Source organism: Durio zibethinus, chromosome 4 (genome assembly GCF_047325235.1).
Source record: "Durio zibethinus cultivar Kanyao isolate XHJ-2024 chromosome 4, ASM4732523v1, whole genome shotgun sequence".
NCBI classification, from domain to species: domain Eukaryota; kingdom Viridiplantae; phylum Streptophyta; class Magnoliopsida; order Malvales; family Malvaceae; genus Durio; species Durio zibethinus.
In genome coordinates, this window is record NC_143165.1 from 10,224,128 (window position 1) to 10,241,761 (window position 17,634).

At 31.7% G+C, this 17,634-nt stretch overlaps 3 protein-coding genes across 4 annotated transcripts; all 3 read right to left on the bottom strand.

Annotated features, from left to right (window-relative positions):
- Positions 1-1,259: 1,259 nt before the first annotated feature.
- Positions 1,260-4,558, bottom strand: LOC111288130 (protein HOMOLOG OF MAMMALIAN LYST-INTERACTING PROTEIN 5-like). Its single transcript, XM_022878896.2, has 6 exons — positions 4,450-4,558; positions 4,251-4,351; positions 2,979-3,088; positions 2,677-2,752; positions 2,406-2,546; positions 1,260-2,236 (listed from the first exon to the last, which is right to left on the bottom strand). The coding sequence occupies exons 1-6, from the start codon at positions 4,541-4,543 to the stop codon at positions 1,496-1,498; spliced, it is 1,263 nt and encodes a 420-aa protein (XP_022734631.1). The 5' UTR covers positions 4,544-4,558; the 3' UTR covers positions 1,260-1,495.
- A 1,463-nt stretch (positions 4,559-6,021) lies between these two features.
- Positions 6,022-11,129, bottom strand: LOC111288584 (65-kDa microtubule-associated protein 1-like). Its single transcript, XM_022879527.2, has 11 exons — positions 11,002-11,129; positions 9,945-9,995; positions 9,753-9,841; positions 9,467-9,670; positions 9,076-9,327; positions 8,783-8,998; positions 8,403-8,558; positions 8,011-8,322; positions 7,448-7,535; positions 6,831-6,979; positions 6,022-6,524 (listed from the first exon to the last, which is right to left on the bottom strand). Exons 3-11 carry the CDS (start codon positions 9,822-9,824, stop codon positions 6,225-6,227), a joined length of 1,749 nt encoding a protein of 582 aa, XP_022735262.2. The 5' UTR covers positions 9,825-9,841; positions 9,945-9,995; positions 11,002-11,129; the 3' UTR covers positions 6,022-6,224.
- A 2,711-nt stretch (positions 11,130-13,840) lies between these two features.
- Positions 13,841-17,306, bottom strand: LOC111288222 (grpE protein homolog 1, mitochondrial-like). Of its 2 annotated transcripts, XM_089759511.1 has the most exons (6): positions 16,887-17,306; positions 15,480-15,687; positions 15,199-15,392; positions 14,943-15,110; positions 14,477-14,605; positions 13,841-14,220 (listed from the first exon to the last, which is right to left on the bottom strand). In XM_089759511.1, exons 1-6 carry the CDS (start codon positions 17,022-17,024, stop codon positions 14,107-14,109), a joined length of 951 nt encoding a protein of 316 aa, XP_089615637.1. In that variant the 5' UTR covers positions 17,025-17,306; the 3' UTR covers positions 13,841-14,106. The 2 variants fall into 2 exon arrangements, with proteins under 2 accessions (XP_089615637.1, XP_089615636.1); XM_089759510.1 differs by having other exon boundaries at positions 15,199-15,687; positions 16,887-17,096.
- Between the last annotated feature and the right edge of the window lie 328 nt (positions 17,307-17,634).

Below are 17,634 nucleotides of genomic sequence, written 5' to 3' on the forward strand. Positions count from 1 at the left end.
TTTTTATCTTAAGTCGAATTCAAACTTGAAAATTAAAAATCAATCGAGCACGAGTTAAATTTTGAGTTAAGCTTAAGTTTTTTACTATATCAACTCGATTCGACTTGATTATATCTATATATTTATCATTTCAAACACTATTAATAAAACTTCACAATTAAAAATAAAGTATTACGTATCCTTTATCTATTATATTTATTTTTGAACATTTCTTTTTCTATTATACTTAATTTTGCTGACGTGGTTAATTTTTGTATCTTGTTTCACTTATTGAACAGTCGGTTGTCATTTTTGCTCTACTTGATTATCGATCAGTTTAGCACTGTAATGGCAAGCTCGATTCAAGGCCCATGTGAAGTTCTTCCTGCAGCTAAATTTATGGAAGAAATTGAAAGGCGAAGTCAGTTAGGAACTGAGGCAAATGAAGGATGAAGGGCAATTTTCTTGTTCAAGTATGTACATCCATTTCGTATATTGCAATTCAATTACTCATTTCAAGATTTATTTTGTTTGATTTGATTTAAATACATGCGAAAATAAGTTAAAATTTAAAAAATAAATTTTGCATAATTCAAATTTCTTGAAAATAAACTTTTAAAAAGACCTCTCATAAATGCATTTTCGAAAAACTTTAAATACTTTCAGAAATCAATTTGCAAAAAGCTTTTAAGATTTTCAAAAATTTATTTTCGTTTTCGAAAAATCTTTTAAGGTTTGCGAAAATGAATTTTTAAAAAATTTTTAAGATTTTCAAAAGTTTATTTTTGAAAAATTTTACTTCCGAAAATATAACATAAATTTTAAAAATTCATTTCCAAAAATATATCATAATTTTTTAAAATAAATTTTCACAAATTATGCTTTATTCTCATAAATGAATTTCCAAAAGCATAAAAAATAAAAAACAGATTCAACTAGGCATAAAAGAAAGAAAGGAAGATAAAAGAGGAAGATAAAGAAGGAGGTAAAATTATAATTTATTAAAAAACTTTTTTGATATTTATTATGCGAGTATTTTTCAAGATATTTGCATAACTGTTAATGTTAAAACAAGTAAAAACAGGTAAAATCATTGCAGCTTGGACATTGGAGGATCGTTGCTAGCTATTGCCTTGGTACCATATGTTGTCCCCAAAGAAAAGAATGAACATAAATAGCTGGAAGATAGAAGAACATGGTAAATCTTGGCATCAAAAGAAGCAGAGCAAAGATTTTAAATGGCTGAATATAAATTTAAACTTTAAATTAAATAACACCTCTTAAAACTGACAGCATGATTTCGATTTGCATTTGATTTTAGTTATGCGAATTGACTTCCCATCCTCCTTTTACCCTTTCTTTTCTTATTCTCAAATGAAAATGAAAGGTGATGCTGAGAATTACATGGCAAGTAACAACGTTCATAATCTCCGAACTCCTAATAATACCTTTACAAACCAAGACCATATGGTTCAAAGAAAAACCAGGTGAATCTGTCTACTCGGGGAAAACAAACTTACTGACTGGCCGATGGATTTGTCAGCAATTCAAGTGATTTTTTTAAGTGCTCTACTGCAACTGATACATCATCAAATGCTAATGCTCCAACTGCAAACCTTGCAGCCTTGTGTGCTTCAGCAATTTTCTCAGGTGGTGGCTGGTAATTGCTGTCATATTGGTATTTTTGAGAAGCAGTTGGTGCAGGTTCCGAGACTGTCCCGTTTTTGCTACTTGAAGAGTATTGGGCCGTTGACGGATAGCTTGTAGCTGGAGGAGCTGACTGGGGAGTGTAAGGAGTCTCGGAACCTTGATAGTAAGAAGGATAATGTGATGTGGTAGAGGGTAAACTACTCTCTGAGAAACTTGGATAAGACTGAAAATTAGGATATGTATAAGAGGGAGCTTCATGGGATGGGTAACTATGTGACAAATGCTGTTGTGGTTCTTGTGGATAGGGTTGATGGTGGTATGAATAAGGATATGTAGGATTTTCTGATCTGCTTGTGGGAGGTGGTGGATGAAAATGCTGTTGGGGTTCCTGTGGATAGGATTGATCATGAGAAGGGTAACTGGCAGAAGGATATGAAGGAGGCGATGGTGAAACATTTGATGAATGCTGCCTGTCAATCTTATCATGGAACTGAGGGGGTGGTGGAATGTTATTATAGTGCTGGTTATTTTCTTCATCATGGAGCTGAGGTGATAGATCAGAATCTTGTCTATGACTGGTAACTGCAGGTTCACTTGGTCCAAGATCCTACAAAGATAAACATAGATGATGATTATCCCGAAAGACTTAGTTATCCATCAGTGACATTCTGTTTATACAGTCAAGGTATTGCCACTGATAGAGATGAGAAAGGCAAGGTATTGCCATTGTTCATATATTGCTAAAGACTAAAGCACTGTTCTGTTTAGAAACATACATATGCAGCACTAGGTGTACTTGATGGAATCGACAAATCTTCATCGCCATTAGGAGGGCCAGGGTTGGGCTTCCTTCCTTCTTTCACAGCTTTCCTAATATCAGCAGCTTTCCAGACTGCATACTTCTGTTTCTGCTCAAGCTGTAGACAACCAAATTAAAAATAACACCACTCACATGATACGGTACAAGTATCGGATCAGCAGCACAAAAGAAGAAATAAACATTGGAAGCACAAGCTTTTTACGTGAGTATAACAACTAGGAACTCACATCAGGCTGAAGAGGACCAAACTGATTTATAATCTCGAAGAAAATGCTAGCAGCATAAAATGTCTTTGCTGTATTCCTGTACCAAGCTCCATTACTAAAGTAAAGTACAAGGGTCTAATGTTGCAATTGGCAAAACTTTTCATAATTTAGAAGGTAACACAAAATACAGTTAAACCAAAACTATAAATACGTCAATCGGCTCATTAAATGAGCCAAGTTTCATAAGTTCCTCAAACCTCCAAACCGGAAAGCCTCAAACACGTAGATAAAATACGATCTAATAAGACAAAAGATTTACTTACAAGTCCGCTCGTCCAGCACGATCTTGTTTGTCTGCCTTTGCAAAGACATTCAAGGCAAATCCCTCTAGATGCAAACTATCTTCAGGCCCCAACTTCAATGACTTCTTATCCTGCAAAGCACCAACATACTTGGACTTTAATGTGGAGAGACTTAAAGTTTCCATACAAACTCCATATATATCATACCACAACTACATGCTAGAGTAAACAATCCATGGTGATGATCAATACAAAGCTGTATGATTCTAGTTAAAATACGATCAGTTCACAATATATATATATATATATATATATTTTTTTTTTCCTTCTTCTGAAAGTTAACATTAATTACAAATGAAGAAAAAACATCTAAACAAAATGTATGGGCATTACAGGCAGCAGAAACAGGGCATATAGTCCATGCTGCAAAGCGGATCCCAAACATGGATTTGGCACATTAAGATTAAGCAACCAGGCAAATTTAACCAGTAACCTGGAGCCTCAGTACTAGTGCAAATACATAACATAACAGCAACTCTCAGAAACCTAATTACACACAATTGATTAAACAGTTCTATGAGCAATTCCCATGTTTCAAAATTAAATCTTTTCAAGTAAAATTAAATGAATCAATCATAAACAATATCTAATTCAACATCCAATAAAGTCAAGTAGACTTGGCTGATTAAACAGTTCTATGAGCAATACACATGTTTCAAAATTAAATCTTTTCGATTAAAATTACATAAATCAATCATCAAAAATATCTAATTCAACATTATCCATTAAGTTTTCCGAGAAAGTAAAGTAGATCCAGTTGATTAAACAGTTCTATAAGCAATACACATGTTTCAAAATCAAATCTTTTCAAGTAAAATTGTAAAATTACACGAATCAATCATCATCAATATCTAATTCAACATTATCCATTAAGTTTTCCGAGAAAGTCAAGCAGACCCAGTTGATTAAACAATTCTATGAGCAATACACCTGTTTCAAAATCAAATATTTTCAAGTAAAATTGTAAAATTACATGAATCAATAATCATCAATATCTAATTCAACATTATCCATTAAGTTTTCCGAGAAAGCCAAGTAGTCCCAGTTGATTAAACAGTTCTATGAGCAATAACCATGCTTCAAAATTAAATCTTTTCAAGTAAAATTACATGAATCAATCATCAACAATATCCAATTCAACATTATCGATTAAGTTTTCCGAGAAAGCAAAGTTGACCCAGTTGATTAAACAGATCATGTAACAATACCCATAATTCAAAATCAGTGATAGACCTTTTCAAGCTGATTCATGAGAGAAACAAGAAGAGCATTTGTGGTTTTGGTTCTCTCGCTGTTTGGTATCCTCAATCCTTTTTCCATTGCATATAACCGACCTTTAAGAAAAAAAAAAAAAAACAAAGCATAAAAAATCAAATTAGATCTCAAAAGTAGAAAAAGAAAAGAAAAAGATTCACTTTTTTTTGTTTTTTACAGTAATATGCGACGAGAGGCTCGTGTTTTTGAAGCTCGTCGGCTCGTTGAAGGTACGGTAAGAGTAGCTTCGCTGGCTCGTTCTCGGCTGCCATGGCATTTTTGGAGAGAGAAGGGAATGCGTGTTGAGCGAGATCTTTAAATTGGAGAGGTGAAGAAAACGAAGTCGTTTTGTATGTTTTGAAATTTACATGGAAATTTATTGGGATAATTGCTAGTTTGCCGCTTTGGATTAGGGAATTCAACAAAACTCCCATTAACTTTTTCTTCTTTTTTTTCTGCCCTTTTTTTTCTAAATCTATGAAAAAAAATCTCACGATTTATATATTTATATTATATAAAATATTAAAATTAGTGCACTAGTACCATATTTTACATAAAAATTATGTTACAATTCATGTTAATATAAAAACATAAAATAAATATTTTTTTATTAAATTCATATATAATTATTATTAAAATTTGAAATCATGTCACTTTTGTGTCTAATATTTATATTATGTACATATCATATTATCGTATCACATTTTAAATTATCAAATCTACTCTTAAAAAAAAAAAAAAAAAAAAAAAACAACAGTACTCATTTTTTTGTCTTTAATTTATTTGTCATCTTTTTTTTCTTCTTTAGAAATTTTAAAATTATTTTTTTTTAAGTATATATTTTATATTTTCATGACAATTTTTTAAAAAATAAAAATGACTAAAGAATAATAGTATAAAAATTATTGTTTCTCAATTTTTGTGTCACACCAAATATGTTCATTTAATTGTAAAAAAAATGTTACAAATTATGTTTCAAGAATGATTACGATTTAGATCGTATTCAGTTTAAATCTTTTTAACAATAATAGTATAAAAATTATTGTTTTCCGAATTTTGTGTCACATCAAATATATACATTTAATTGTAAAAACAAATACAAATTATATTCTTTGAAATAGGAGTGTTTACTATTTAAATCAGATTCAATTTATTTTTTTTTTAATATTATATAATATTATAAAATTTTAAATTTTAATTTGAACTCCTATAGACTCTTGATATGATCTAATTTGAATCGAATCAAATTTTATCGATTCGGTACGATTTAATTTATTGATATTTTAAATTTATTTTTAATTTTTTATATAATTTTTTAATATAAAATTGAATATATTTAAATAAATTTTGATATAAAATTATTATTTTATAACAATTTAAAATATTATTAAAATGAGTAAAATATATCATTTGATTCATTTAAATTTTTTTAATTTTTCACTTTTCAATCTAAAATTCAATTTGAATTAATGTATACATTTAATATATGAACTTAATTAAAATCAAATAAAAAAATAAGCTGAATCAAACATTATAATTTTAAATCAATTAGATTTTTTCAATTTATTTTCATGCCCTACGTTGAAAAATGAATAATACATAACTTTGCAAAGGGAAAATGGTCAGCAATGAGAAGATGCCAAACTGACTGCCATATTGATCCATGTGCCTTGTCGCCAGACCAATGTTTTTTTCCTTTTCTATTTCTTTCCCTTTTTCTTGGATAGAATGCAATAACAAATCTGACTAATTCAAAAGAAAACAACTTGAATCAGAAACCCGCTTCCAAAAGCCAAATATCACAATATTACACAGCTAATAACAGTATACTTCCCAGTCACTGACTATATCCCCACAACAACAGCTCTTCTATTCGATTCGGACCAATACGCTAAACAATATCAAGTAATAACACTAGTAACATGAAAATGATGTAAAATCTCTTATTTATTATCAGGGTGATCCTGGAATTGGATCAGTTCCGGAAACATGGGAGACAGCGTCCTCTTTTGATATGGCAACATAGTTGGCAGGAGCCGCCAGCTTCATGCTATCCCTCTTCCCATCTTTAGCTGCAGACTTGCTTCCATTTTGATTAGTATTTAGAGACAACCGTCTGCTAGGTGTTCCATTGGTTCCTCCATTTGGAGGGCCAACCAGCTTCTTTGTACCAGCTGGTCGAGCAGGGCTTGGTCTTGAACCGAATGCGGCTTCTTGTTCTGTGTTTTGCTGTTCATGGAACTTCTTCTGATCCTGTAGGTTCATAAGTTATACATATGTTAGCTGAAAACTCTTAAGTTCACCTTCCTATATGGATCTAGTTCCATGCTTGAAGTTATATAGTTGAGCATTTCACCAATAATTTTTTTTACTACAGTCCCGCAATTAGCCATTCACAACAAAGAATCATGTAAGCATACAACACTTAGAATTGTGGACTCCGCATAATTTTTTTATGGACACTTCACAATGCCAAATTATAATTGATTGATTGCACTACAGTAATCATAGATGATATACTCCCGTATAGTTAGCACTAATAATGAAATAAAATCTTACCCTAAGCCTCCTCTTCTCTTCTTCTCTTTCTTGCCTGAGCATGGAATATTCATCTAGCATGGCAAGGAGGGGAACACCATCATACATAAATGATATGCCACGATCTTCTTCCCAAGCCTGAGTTTTGGCAGCCAAAGTGTCAACCATACCTACAAAGGGCCAATAAAACCAATGGATCCAAAAAGCTCTGGACATATATGCATGCTAAGCAGATCTAAAGTGGCCATTAATGGTGGAAACTAAGAATTAATGGTTTAGGGGAATCATTTCAGCTCATCTCTTGAAATTGGAATCCCATGCAATAGCCATATGATGTCCGCCTTAAGGTATATACACATTAAGTTTATTCACAATCAAACCTTCACCTTCGTGGTTTAAATTGTTTAATTTGAATACCACAGTCTAGATTGGTAAGAAGGAAATCGAGAACAAATTTCAGGGCATACTTTCTATTCAGCCTCAGCAAAAATAGATTACAAGGAACTTTAAGACCAGAAATTGAATTGCTATTGATGGTTCAAAGAGATTTTGTATTTATACAAACATTAATACCTTCGTTGAACAAATAAAAAATAGAATTCACATGCACACATATATATGACTCTAGATGGTCCTACCAGGAATTTTGTTGACCAGAATACGAGCTTTCTCAGCTCGCTTGAGATTTAAGTGTGCACCCCTGCTTGCATTATACCTGTTCTCATCCTGTTTCAAAAGGAAAATATCAGTGGAATCGAAACACAGTGTCAGGTAGAGGTAATAAACTATGAGCATTCACAGGGAAGAACACCATCAAAATTGTCTTTACTACAATTTTTATATTTTTCCCTGTATAGAGGTACAGAGGCATGAATCTTGCAAATGCTAAGGAGCTAGCAGTCACTCATATACACCATATCCAAATTATTTATCAGGGAACAATGGGATAAGTTGAAGGATTCAAGGATCAGCACAAAGGTACATAGCATTACTATTTAGCAAGAATGAGATCAAGCCACAGCACTTCAGGCCAAGATTCTTAATTTTATCATGTTAGAAAGAAAGGTTGAATAACAATATTATGGCCGCATTATATTGTTCCAGGTCTTCAACGCAATTCAAGACACCCATCCACAAGCAAGAGAGAGGTGGGAGCAAAAAGCAAGAAAGAAAGAGAGGTTGAGAGAAAGATCATAAATACCCTATTGTAGTCTTCAAGCCAACTTTCTTCTTCACAAGCTAACATCCATTTTTCAACCCTGTCCAATATTTCTTTTCTACTAAGGACTTCTTCTTTTGCTCTTGCTATCTTATTATCCATGTCAGCTAGTAACTCAGCAGGCTCAACATTCCCAGAATCAATCAGAGCCATAATTTTCTCCCTAGCAGCCTCTGCATCTATCTCTATATGAGCACGGGCAAATATTTCCTCAAGTTCCACTTGCCTTTTGAAAGCAATTTCCTTCATCCTGCTTGATTTTAGCTGATCAAGCCTTTCAACTTCCACCTCTGCCTTCAGGACAAAAGAAAATGAATATCATTAAGCAACTTTTCTCACTTAAACTTAAACAACCAACTAAGAAACTTGTTTACCTGTGCAATCAGATCCAGAGCAAGAGCACCAGGAACAGTCACTTCATCAACTGATGCAGAGATGTTGCAGGTAACATGGTCGAATAATCTTCTTTCTTCTTCAGGAGTGTCCATCAAATTCCAAAGATCAATTAGCTGAGTTGCTAAATCTTGAAGCTGACAAAAGAGGAACATGTTGACTTCAAACTTAATTTCTCAGAACAGAAGTAGGAAGTTGAATATGGTAGCTCATATATCTATGTACAGTATACAGATGACTTCAGTAGGTCATATATATTTCTGTCCAACAGTTAAAGTAACATGGCCTCAAGAAAAGAAATGGGAAGAATATTGTTAAACAGAAAAAAGATAGAAAGAACAGCTATATACAACAGAAAAACCTTATGAAGCCTTTGCTTCTTATCTTCATTTAAAGCTGAGACCGTCTTGGCCAACCTCAATAGTGTGTCATTGCTGATGCTTTTTGACTGCACACCTGTAGAATCATCTAAGCTTGGATGAACTTCAGTTACAGTACTAATGAAGTCCATTCCAAGGACAGCACAGAGATCATGTACAGTGCTGACAAATTCAAGGACTTTATGCAGCCGATCACTCTGCAATGCAATGAGTGGTTAGTGGTACATATGCATCTAAAGACCAGATGGCAGGATCTCTAAGGCAATGAATTTACCTTCTCTTTTTGAAGTTCTTGAAGCTTTACTTGATATTCATCCAACTTTTTCAGCGACAAGTCAGACTCATCCACTGCTGGAGCCCCTGTCTGCTCACAGGCATTCCCAGCAATTTCCCCACAAATCTTCTGAATCTGTGACAGTACATCAGAAAACTCCTTAACCCTCTCCTCTTTCTGTTTCCACAGCTTTTCAAGCGCTGGTGCTATAGCCGCAAGTTGTTCCTTGATTGTTCCTGATGCCTTCTCTGGCTGTAATCAAACCAGAAGAAATAGTAAGGAATCCAGTTCATAATTTACAGTATACTTACAAATTTTGCATACCAAGACTAATAACTTCCAATTACCATTAGCAATTTTGAATATAAGATGAAATTAAGCGATTACTCACAAAGCCAACAAAACCTTTGTCTACAAGAGCTGATACAAGAGTAGAGAGTTCAAGTTTGGCATCTGACAAGGCCTGAAGAAGTTTTGCTCTCGATTTTGCAGCCTGCTCAACCTTCCTCTTGTACACATCCAAGCACTCGTGCTCTATTTGAAGAAGCATCTTGTCTCTCTCTTCATCACTTTCACCGACTTCATCCCAAATTTCCTAAAACCAATTGCAGTACATTTTACCAGCTCTATTTCTACAAACAGACATGGACTAGAAACAAGGTTTGAAGCTACATTACCTGCAGTTTCTGAAGTAAAGAACCACAAGTGGTTTCTCCTAAAAGAGGGTTTTGTGTATCTGTTACTGCCATTTACTCTGTCAGACAGCCTGCACCAAGAGAATCATTTAATAGATATCAACACAATTTTCTTTTACATCTTGATGTGAACATGAAAAGAACAAACCAGGACTAGAGAACTATATGTAATACCTTATTGACCAGCTAGAAACAGCACTTTACCAGACTAAATGACATAAAAACCTGACAGAAAAAGTTGCAAACAAAGGCAAATTATTAGGTTATGAGAAGTTTCAATAACTAAACTAACGAAAACACATCATGGCAGTAAAACATTTAAATTTAAAAGTGCAAAGGAATCAATTGCTTAGGCATTGGCATGGTAAAATGATATAAAAGAACTTCAAAGGTATAAGTAAACAACATATAATGCAACTATGGCATTTAGCAAACAAATCAGACAATGACTCTTAACATTTTATATTCCTACAAAGTGCAGTTGGTCAAGCAATAAAACTTGCAGAAAATTTGGTCTCTCAAACACTGAAAATTTACAAGGTGGAGAAATGAATCTTGAATAACTTGTTGCAAGAACCAACGAAAAGTAATCTTAAATGACTTACTTCAAGAACCAACAAAAACAAATCTTACATATCTAATTGGAATTTACAAGGAAAAAATGAGTCTTTTGTATCTTACTTCAAGAACCAATAAAAACTAAATATATCCTTCAAATGAGGTTTTTTTTTCTTTTATAGAGCACCCCTTCAAATAAGCTTTAACATAAATAAATAAATAAATAAATATATATATATATATTTGCAATATCAAACTCCCAGGCCAAACCATCAGCATAAAAAAAGTGTTGAACTTCTTCATCCCCACATTCCTCAGACAGCAACCAAAGAAACCCTTACATTGATTCACTAAAACCAAACAATCAGCTTGAAGAACAAAAACCCAACTTCACAAATTCACTTATTTCTCAAAATTCACTTAACATTCAATCACTAAAATTAACCAACAAATTCTAAAGCCCAAAACATTCATTTTCCACATAAAACCACACCCACATTCACAAAGCAACTTCAAGAACAACTCCAAATCAGTCCAGATCTCTCTTAAACCCAACTACAACAGAAAAAAAAACCATACTTTGTTTACATCAAGATCAAAACACCAAGAAAAAAAGGGCAGAAAATGCAGCAAATACAACAAAGAAACAAAAAGAACAAAAAACAAGCCATACCCAGATCTTCTTTCAAGCAAAGATTTCTGGGGTTTCTTTTTTTTTTTTTTTTTCAGATCTAAAGCTTTGATCTTTGCAGAAACTGAGCTTTTGAGAGTGAGTGAAGCTGAGATACAGAGAAGAGGAGCGGAAAATGCAGAGTGTGGGACCCTTTAATATATCTGATTGTCTTGACAAATTCTGATCCATAGGTACCCGTGTTTTTTGGGGTTATTTACGAAGATGACACCGTCAGTGTCTAATATTCTGAATTTACTAGTCTGTCCCTTTGTGACTTTTGGAACTTTGTTTTCTTGCTTGCCTTACACTTGAAAGATTCTGTGACAGGGTATAAAAAGCCTTGAATTATAATTAAAAATTATTTAAATTTTTATTATTTTATTATAATTAATTAATTTTTTAATTTTTATTTTGATAAAAAATATAATATCATTAATTTTTATATTAATTAAAATAAAATTTTATGTGATATCAATAAAATATATAAAAATTTATCACATAAAATAATTAATATATTTAAAAATTAAATAAAACAAACTTTATTATTTTTTCTATTTTTTCACCTCTTTCTTTAAGGATTTTATTAAAAGTAATTTAGGAATCAATTAATTCAATTTTGTCAAGTAATTAAATTTCATCTAATTAAAATTTTAATTGAATTAAAATAAAAAATTAAGAGTTTCATTATTTACAATAAAATCTTAAGGATTTAAATAATTTTTAATTATAATTTATGAATATTTTTTACCCTTTAACCAAAACTCTTTGTTTGAGTTTTTTTTTTTTTTGGGGAGTTTGTTATTTTGATTTTAGATTTTAAAAGTTTTTGTTATTCTGCACGACTAAATTATTTGCATGAATTTGATAAAGGAAAAAACCGTTCTAGTCAATGGATATGAAAAATGGCAAATTGGTAGTTAACTTGAAGAAAGAGGGCCAATAGATCATAACGATGCTGATGTTGATGATTGGAAAACATTAAAAAAATTAGTATTTATTCATTTCGTATTATGAAGTATAAAATTATTATATTATAATTTATATTAATATATTAACTATATATTTTTTAAAATTTTTATTAAAATTTTAAATTATATTATTATATCATATTTAAAATTATCCAAATGAAACAAAAGCAAAGGTCATGGGTCAATGGTAGGTCTCTATCTTACAAAAATCTTAAAGCATCAAAGTGTTAGTAGCTCAACAAGTTAGTTTTTAGATATTTCTGTCATAATTAAAATTCTTTAGTTTTTTTTTTTTTTAAGATTATTATCACTTTATTTATGGTAGTCAGATTTGTTTCCCATTTCCATATATTTTCTTAAGATTCCCATCATAAATTTTTGTTTCCTATTTCATTTTTTTTTTGTTTGTTTTAGGTTAGATCTAATAATTTATGTATTTTATTACGTAAAATATTAAATTTTAAATATTTTATTTTATACGAAAATTACATATAATAATTTATATCGATATAAAAATATAAAATATATTTTTTAATTTTATTAAATTTAAATATAATAATTATTAAACTTTTAAATCGTATTATTTTTATATTTTATTTTTATATCATATTTATATCATATTATTATATTATATTTTAAATTATCAAATCTAATTTAATTTCATCACCTTTTCATATGGCCAAATTTAATGCTTTCTAAGGCTTGACCATGAAATTAAATTTTCCGCATCATTTAATGTTAGCCATTTGGTCAAGAAAGGTATAGATTCCAAAATCAATGCCTTTGTGGTACTGTTTTTTTATTGGTAATAACATTACAATGTTTTTCAGCTATGAAATTTATATTTAATTTTATATTTGAATATTTGACCAAATGATTGACTCAAAACATGTGGGATAGATTTTCATTTTTTTTTTCACCAGTAATTATGTTATATCTCAAAAATCGATATGATAAAAGGAGACCAATGAGAAGAAGACCAAAAGGCCTTGCTTCATGTGGCCTAGACAGAATTATATGGGGTTTTTTATTTTGGGTACATTGAACCAACCAAACCCCTCACATGACTTTTGTCTTTATGTACATTCATCCAAAATTACAAAAATCTCCTATTTAAGACCTCAATTAACATAACGAAATCAAACTATCTAAATGTTATTAGTATCAATATATTCGTATAAAATACTAAAATTCACATATTTTTATTGAGTTTAGGTTTAGGGATATCAAGTCCTAGTTTTGGTTAATCCTAAATGGAGCTGACTCACAGCCTTAAATTGATATCCCTATGGTTAAATCTCTTTCATTGCATTTTTTTTTTAAATATTTGGATGACATGTTGCTCAAAGTTGAAAATGAAGCATTTAATTCCCTCCCAAGACTGAATATAACAGAGATCTTTGTATTTTGCAGGATTCAAGCATGGGTAATTTTGACTGAGGTTTGTGTTTGAAAGGTTATGATGGCAGCCATGACTCTGTGGGTGAGAAGGAAGGTCAGGAAAAGGCAGCAAGCTCGGTGGGATTTTGGACAATGGCTTGACATGTAATTAGTTCAAGGGAAAGAGTTCAAGTAACAACAAGAATCCACAGATTTGGTCACCCCATAGCAATAGATCATATGTATATTCTAGCCTTAGTAGTCCTTTGCATCATATGCACCATATGTATGGCATCTAATAGATCAAAGGCTCGAATTTCAACACTTAAAAACTTTTATTCTATTCTCAAGTTACGACTTCTTTGTACAAAAAAAAAAGAGCTCATACCGTCAATACTACCGTTTTCCTATGTCATTGCAGGTATTACACATAGAATAGAGCCCTAAGATATCTCCATTCATCATGTGGATTATGCTTTAAGATGGCAGGGTGATCAATGAGAACTATTTTCTTTGCTCTGTTTGCATAGCATTATATCGAATATTTGGGTTGAATAGAGTTAAAATAACTGGCTTCCAAAAACAATGCAGGACAACCAATGAGCTGTTAGCTCGATGGAACTGAAGATGACTCTAAACATAAAAAGAGAAAAAAGTTTTCAAAGACTAAGCTTAACATGAAAACCTCATATGCATATAGTTCTTATCACACAGGCAAAGTTTTTGAAAATTTGCCATGACTCTAACAGGCCTATCATCAAGCATCAGAGCCTTTGTCACCTGTGTTATTCTCAGCTGCATTGTTATCCAGCTCTTGAGTAACACCAACCTCAGCTGGTCGAATAACTCGATCATAGAGCATGTATCCTGCCTGTAATAAGGAGAGAAACAAACACTTCATCAGTAACTTAATGAACTATGACCAAGGCCTTGTTTACCATTGAGGTCTAAAAGTGCTTTTGACTGAAAAGCTTGTTTGCACTGCAACCTCAATGCTAAACAAGATGAAATCCAAGCTTTGCGGTTACAAAGTTTGGTTTTGCAACACAAAAGCTCTTTAGAGGTGTGTTTGCAGTTCAAAAGCACAAATGGAACAGTTTCAATAAAAATGGATTAGAAAATAATACCTTCAAAACATGAGCAACTGTGCCAGGAGGCTTGGAATTATCTGGTACTTGGAATACTGCATTGTGCCTGTGTGGATCAAAAGGTTCATTTGTAGGATCGAATTTTTCCACTCCAAACTTTCTAAATACCTGAAAGCAAAATCATTTATAACTGGTTAGTTACAAATTTAATATATTATAGAACACATGTAGATGCCGAATCACTGTCAGAGTGACAGAAGAGATTACAACTTGCAACATTAACTATGCACACAACTTTGCATAATAATTTTTCAGATGATGTGCCATAGTTGAAGTGAATTCAGTTTGCCAATTTGGCCCTTTACCAAAGAACAAATGTGGAAATCGAACCTAGAAATTCAAGTATAAGAACAAACTCTGACAACTTGACTTCATGAGAATTTCCAATACCATAGGAAGCTGTGAAACTAACTTATGTCTTTTGGTGAAATAACAAAAAGTTTACCTCTCCAAGCTGTTTCTCAGTCATTTCAACTCCTTCTAGGAGTGTTTTTAGGAGTGGTACAGCTCCACCAGTGTCTTTGGATTCATCAACCTTAGAGAAACTGCCTTTAACATGAGTAGAAGCCCTTCCTAAATTGTCTGCAACATCTAGTAGGCCCTTCGCAAAATTCTGTAACACAATGACAAATAATTACTATCATTTTCCGTGAACTCCAAATATAACAGAAATCAAGTGGTCATTATGAAACCAACAATACTTGTATGGCAAATTTTTTTGAGTTCTCTGCTTCACGTCTTGTTCTGGCCATAACATTCTCCATTTCTGCAAGAGTTCGAACAACTTTGTCCTGCATTTGTTCAATCTCCTTTTGCTTTAACTCCAAGAGTCCTTCTTTCTCCTCCACAAGTTTGACCATATCAGCCATTGATAGGTCAGCATCACTTTCAGAATCTGAATCAGAAAACGCAGTTCGTTTAGGCATTCTTCTCCTTCTGTTATCAGATTGAGCCATTGTATCTTGGGATTCTGAGTTAAAACCTGATTCTTTTGTTTGATCAGTAACTTCGGCCTCTCCCGGACTCATATCACCACTTGGTTTTATATGCTCTTGACCATTATTTTCTACAGCACTACCATGTTCCTTTTCTGAAGGCTCAGGGGAGGCAGCCGAAGAGATCCCAAATCGTTGGAATCCAGAAAAACTGAGCCTTGAATGATGCGGCAGAGACACATCACTTGTCACCAACTGCACAGAGAAAGGGCATGCATCTTGTAATATCGCACCCAAATTCAAAGAAAATACACTAAAATGGACCAATTTATCAAAATGCAAGCAATCAGCTATGTTTTGAAGGAACCAAAATATAGATTTAAGATCCTACATGATCACTCAATTACTGAAATAAAAGAGAACCCTAAACCCAACAAGACATTGAAAAATTCAATATTAAAAATGAGGTTACAGCTTATAAATAATTAATGTAATAACTGCATTAAGACAATCGGTAAAATTTTCTACTTTGTTATGTTCAGCGATGCAAACGAACAAAGCTTTTGACGAACTGTTTATGAACATGTTTGGTTTATTTTCATTTATGTTCATTTATTAAGTGTAACTAACAATCTTGAACAACATTTTTACGTTCGTTTATTAAATGAACCGAACACCAACAGAGGCCTATTTGGTTCGTTTATGTTCATGAACAAATTCGCTTAAAGTTCGTTTGAAGCTCGTTCGTTTATTGTTTGTTTATTTTTTCGATTACTATTTGTTTATAATAATACTAACAAAATTACATTTTTATCCTTTACCCTAATCCTATTCCGATTTTAAAGTTAATTTATGTTCGATCAAGACTTATTTGTTTATTGTTCATGCACATGTTCGTTTATAAATGTTCATTAACATGCTTGTTTAATATCCATAAACGAACTCGTTTAATTTAATTAAACCGAACAGAAATCAAACGTGAACACAGACATACGTTTAATATTTATGTTCGTGAACACAAACCAAACTAAACGAACCAAGCTTAAACAAACAGAGTAATTTTCTTACCGAACAGGAACAGAGCCCGAACACCTCTAAAAGTAAACAAACAAACCACAGACATACGTACATTTGTTTTGATGTTTGATTCATTTACAGCCATAGTTATGTTTGATTCATTGCAATAAAAAAAAAATTTGAATCTTTTATGCTAAACTTTTACACAATCAAAACATACAATATATAAAAAAAAAAAAAGAGCAAGAACAAACCCACAGAATTCCAACATGATAATAAAAAATATATAAAATGAAAAAACAATGACCAGATTAACAAGTCATCAAATTGAGCTCATTTAAACAAAATCCTTAAACCCTAGCAAAACCCTTATCACAACTAACCACAAACAATCAAGGGTTTATTTATCTACTCCATTTATTGTAAATTTTTAGTACCTTATTAGGAGATTCACAAACAAGAGAGTGAAACTGAGTGGAAAAGCTTGGATTTTGAAGCTTCTTTGGAGTGGAGAGAAGCAAGGAGCATCCACCGACGCTCCTGGAAACGCGTGACAAAGCCCTAGACATCAACATCTCTGAAAACAGAATAAGGAAAAAAAAGGAAAGGATGAAGGAGGTTTAGGGTTTTAGAGGCTCTAAATTGGAAATAAAAAAATTAATGAGAGAAAAAAGTTATTGGTTGACTAAACTATCCTCTTAGTAAGATTTAACATGACATCGTTTTAAAAGGTCAATTGGTAAATTTGGACATTCCTTGAGGGTGTTACTGTCTTGTTGGACATTGATGTTTGGTCTTTGACACAGAATTTAGAAGCCGAGAAAATTTTTTTTTTCTACCTATACTTAAACTTGATTGGGGTAGTAAATTTTTTATTCGAATTTATTAATTATTTATTTATAATTATATGAATTAAACATAAAAAGATAATGAATTTATTAATTATTCATTTATAATTATCCAAATCTAATATAAATAAATAATTTAAATGTTATTATTATTCATTAAAATTTAAAGGATATGAACATTAAATATTTAAAAAATATTTTCTATATATACTTTAAATTTATCATAAATAATAAATTTTTTATTTAAATCCATTAATTATTCATTTATAACTATTTAAATTTGTTAAATTTTTATTTATAATTATTCAAATTCACTATAAATGAAATAAATAACGAC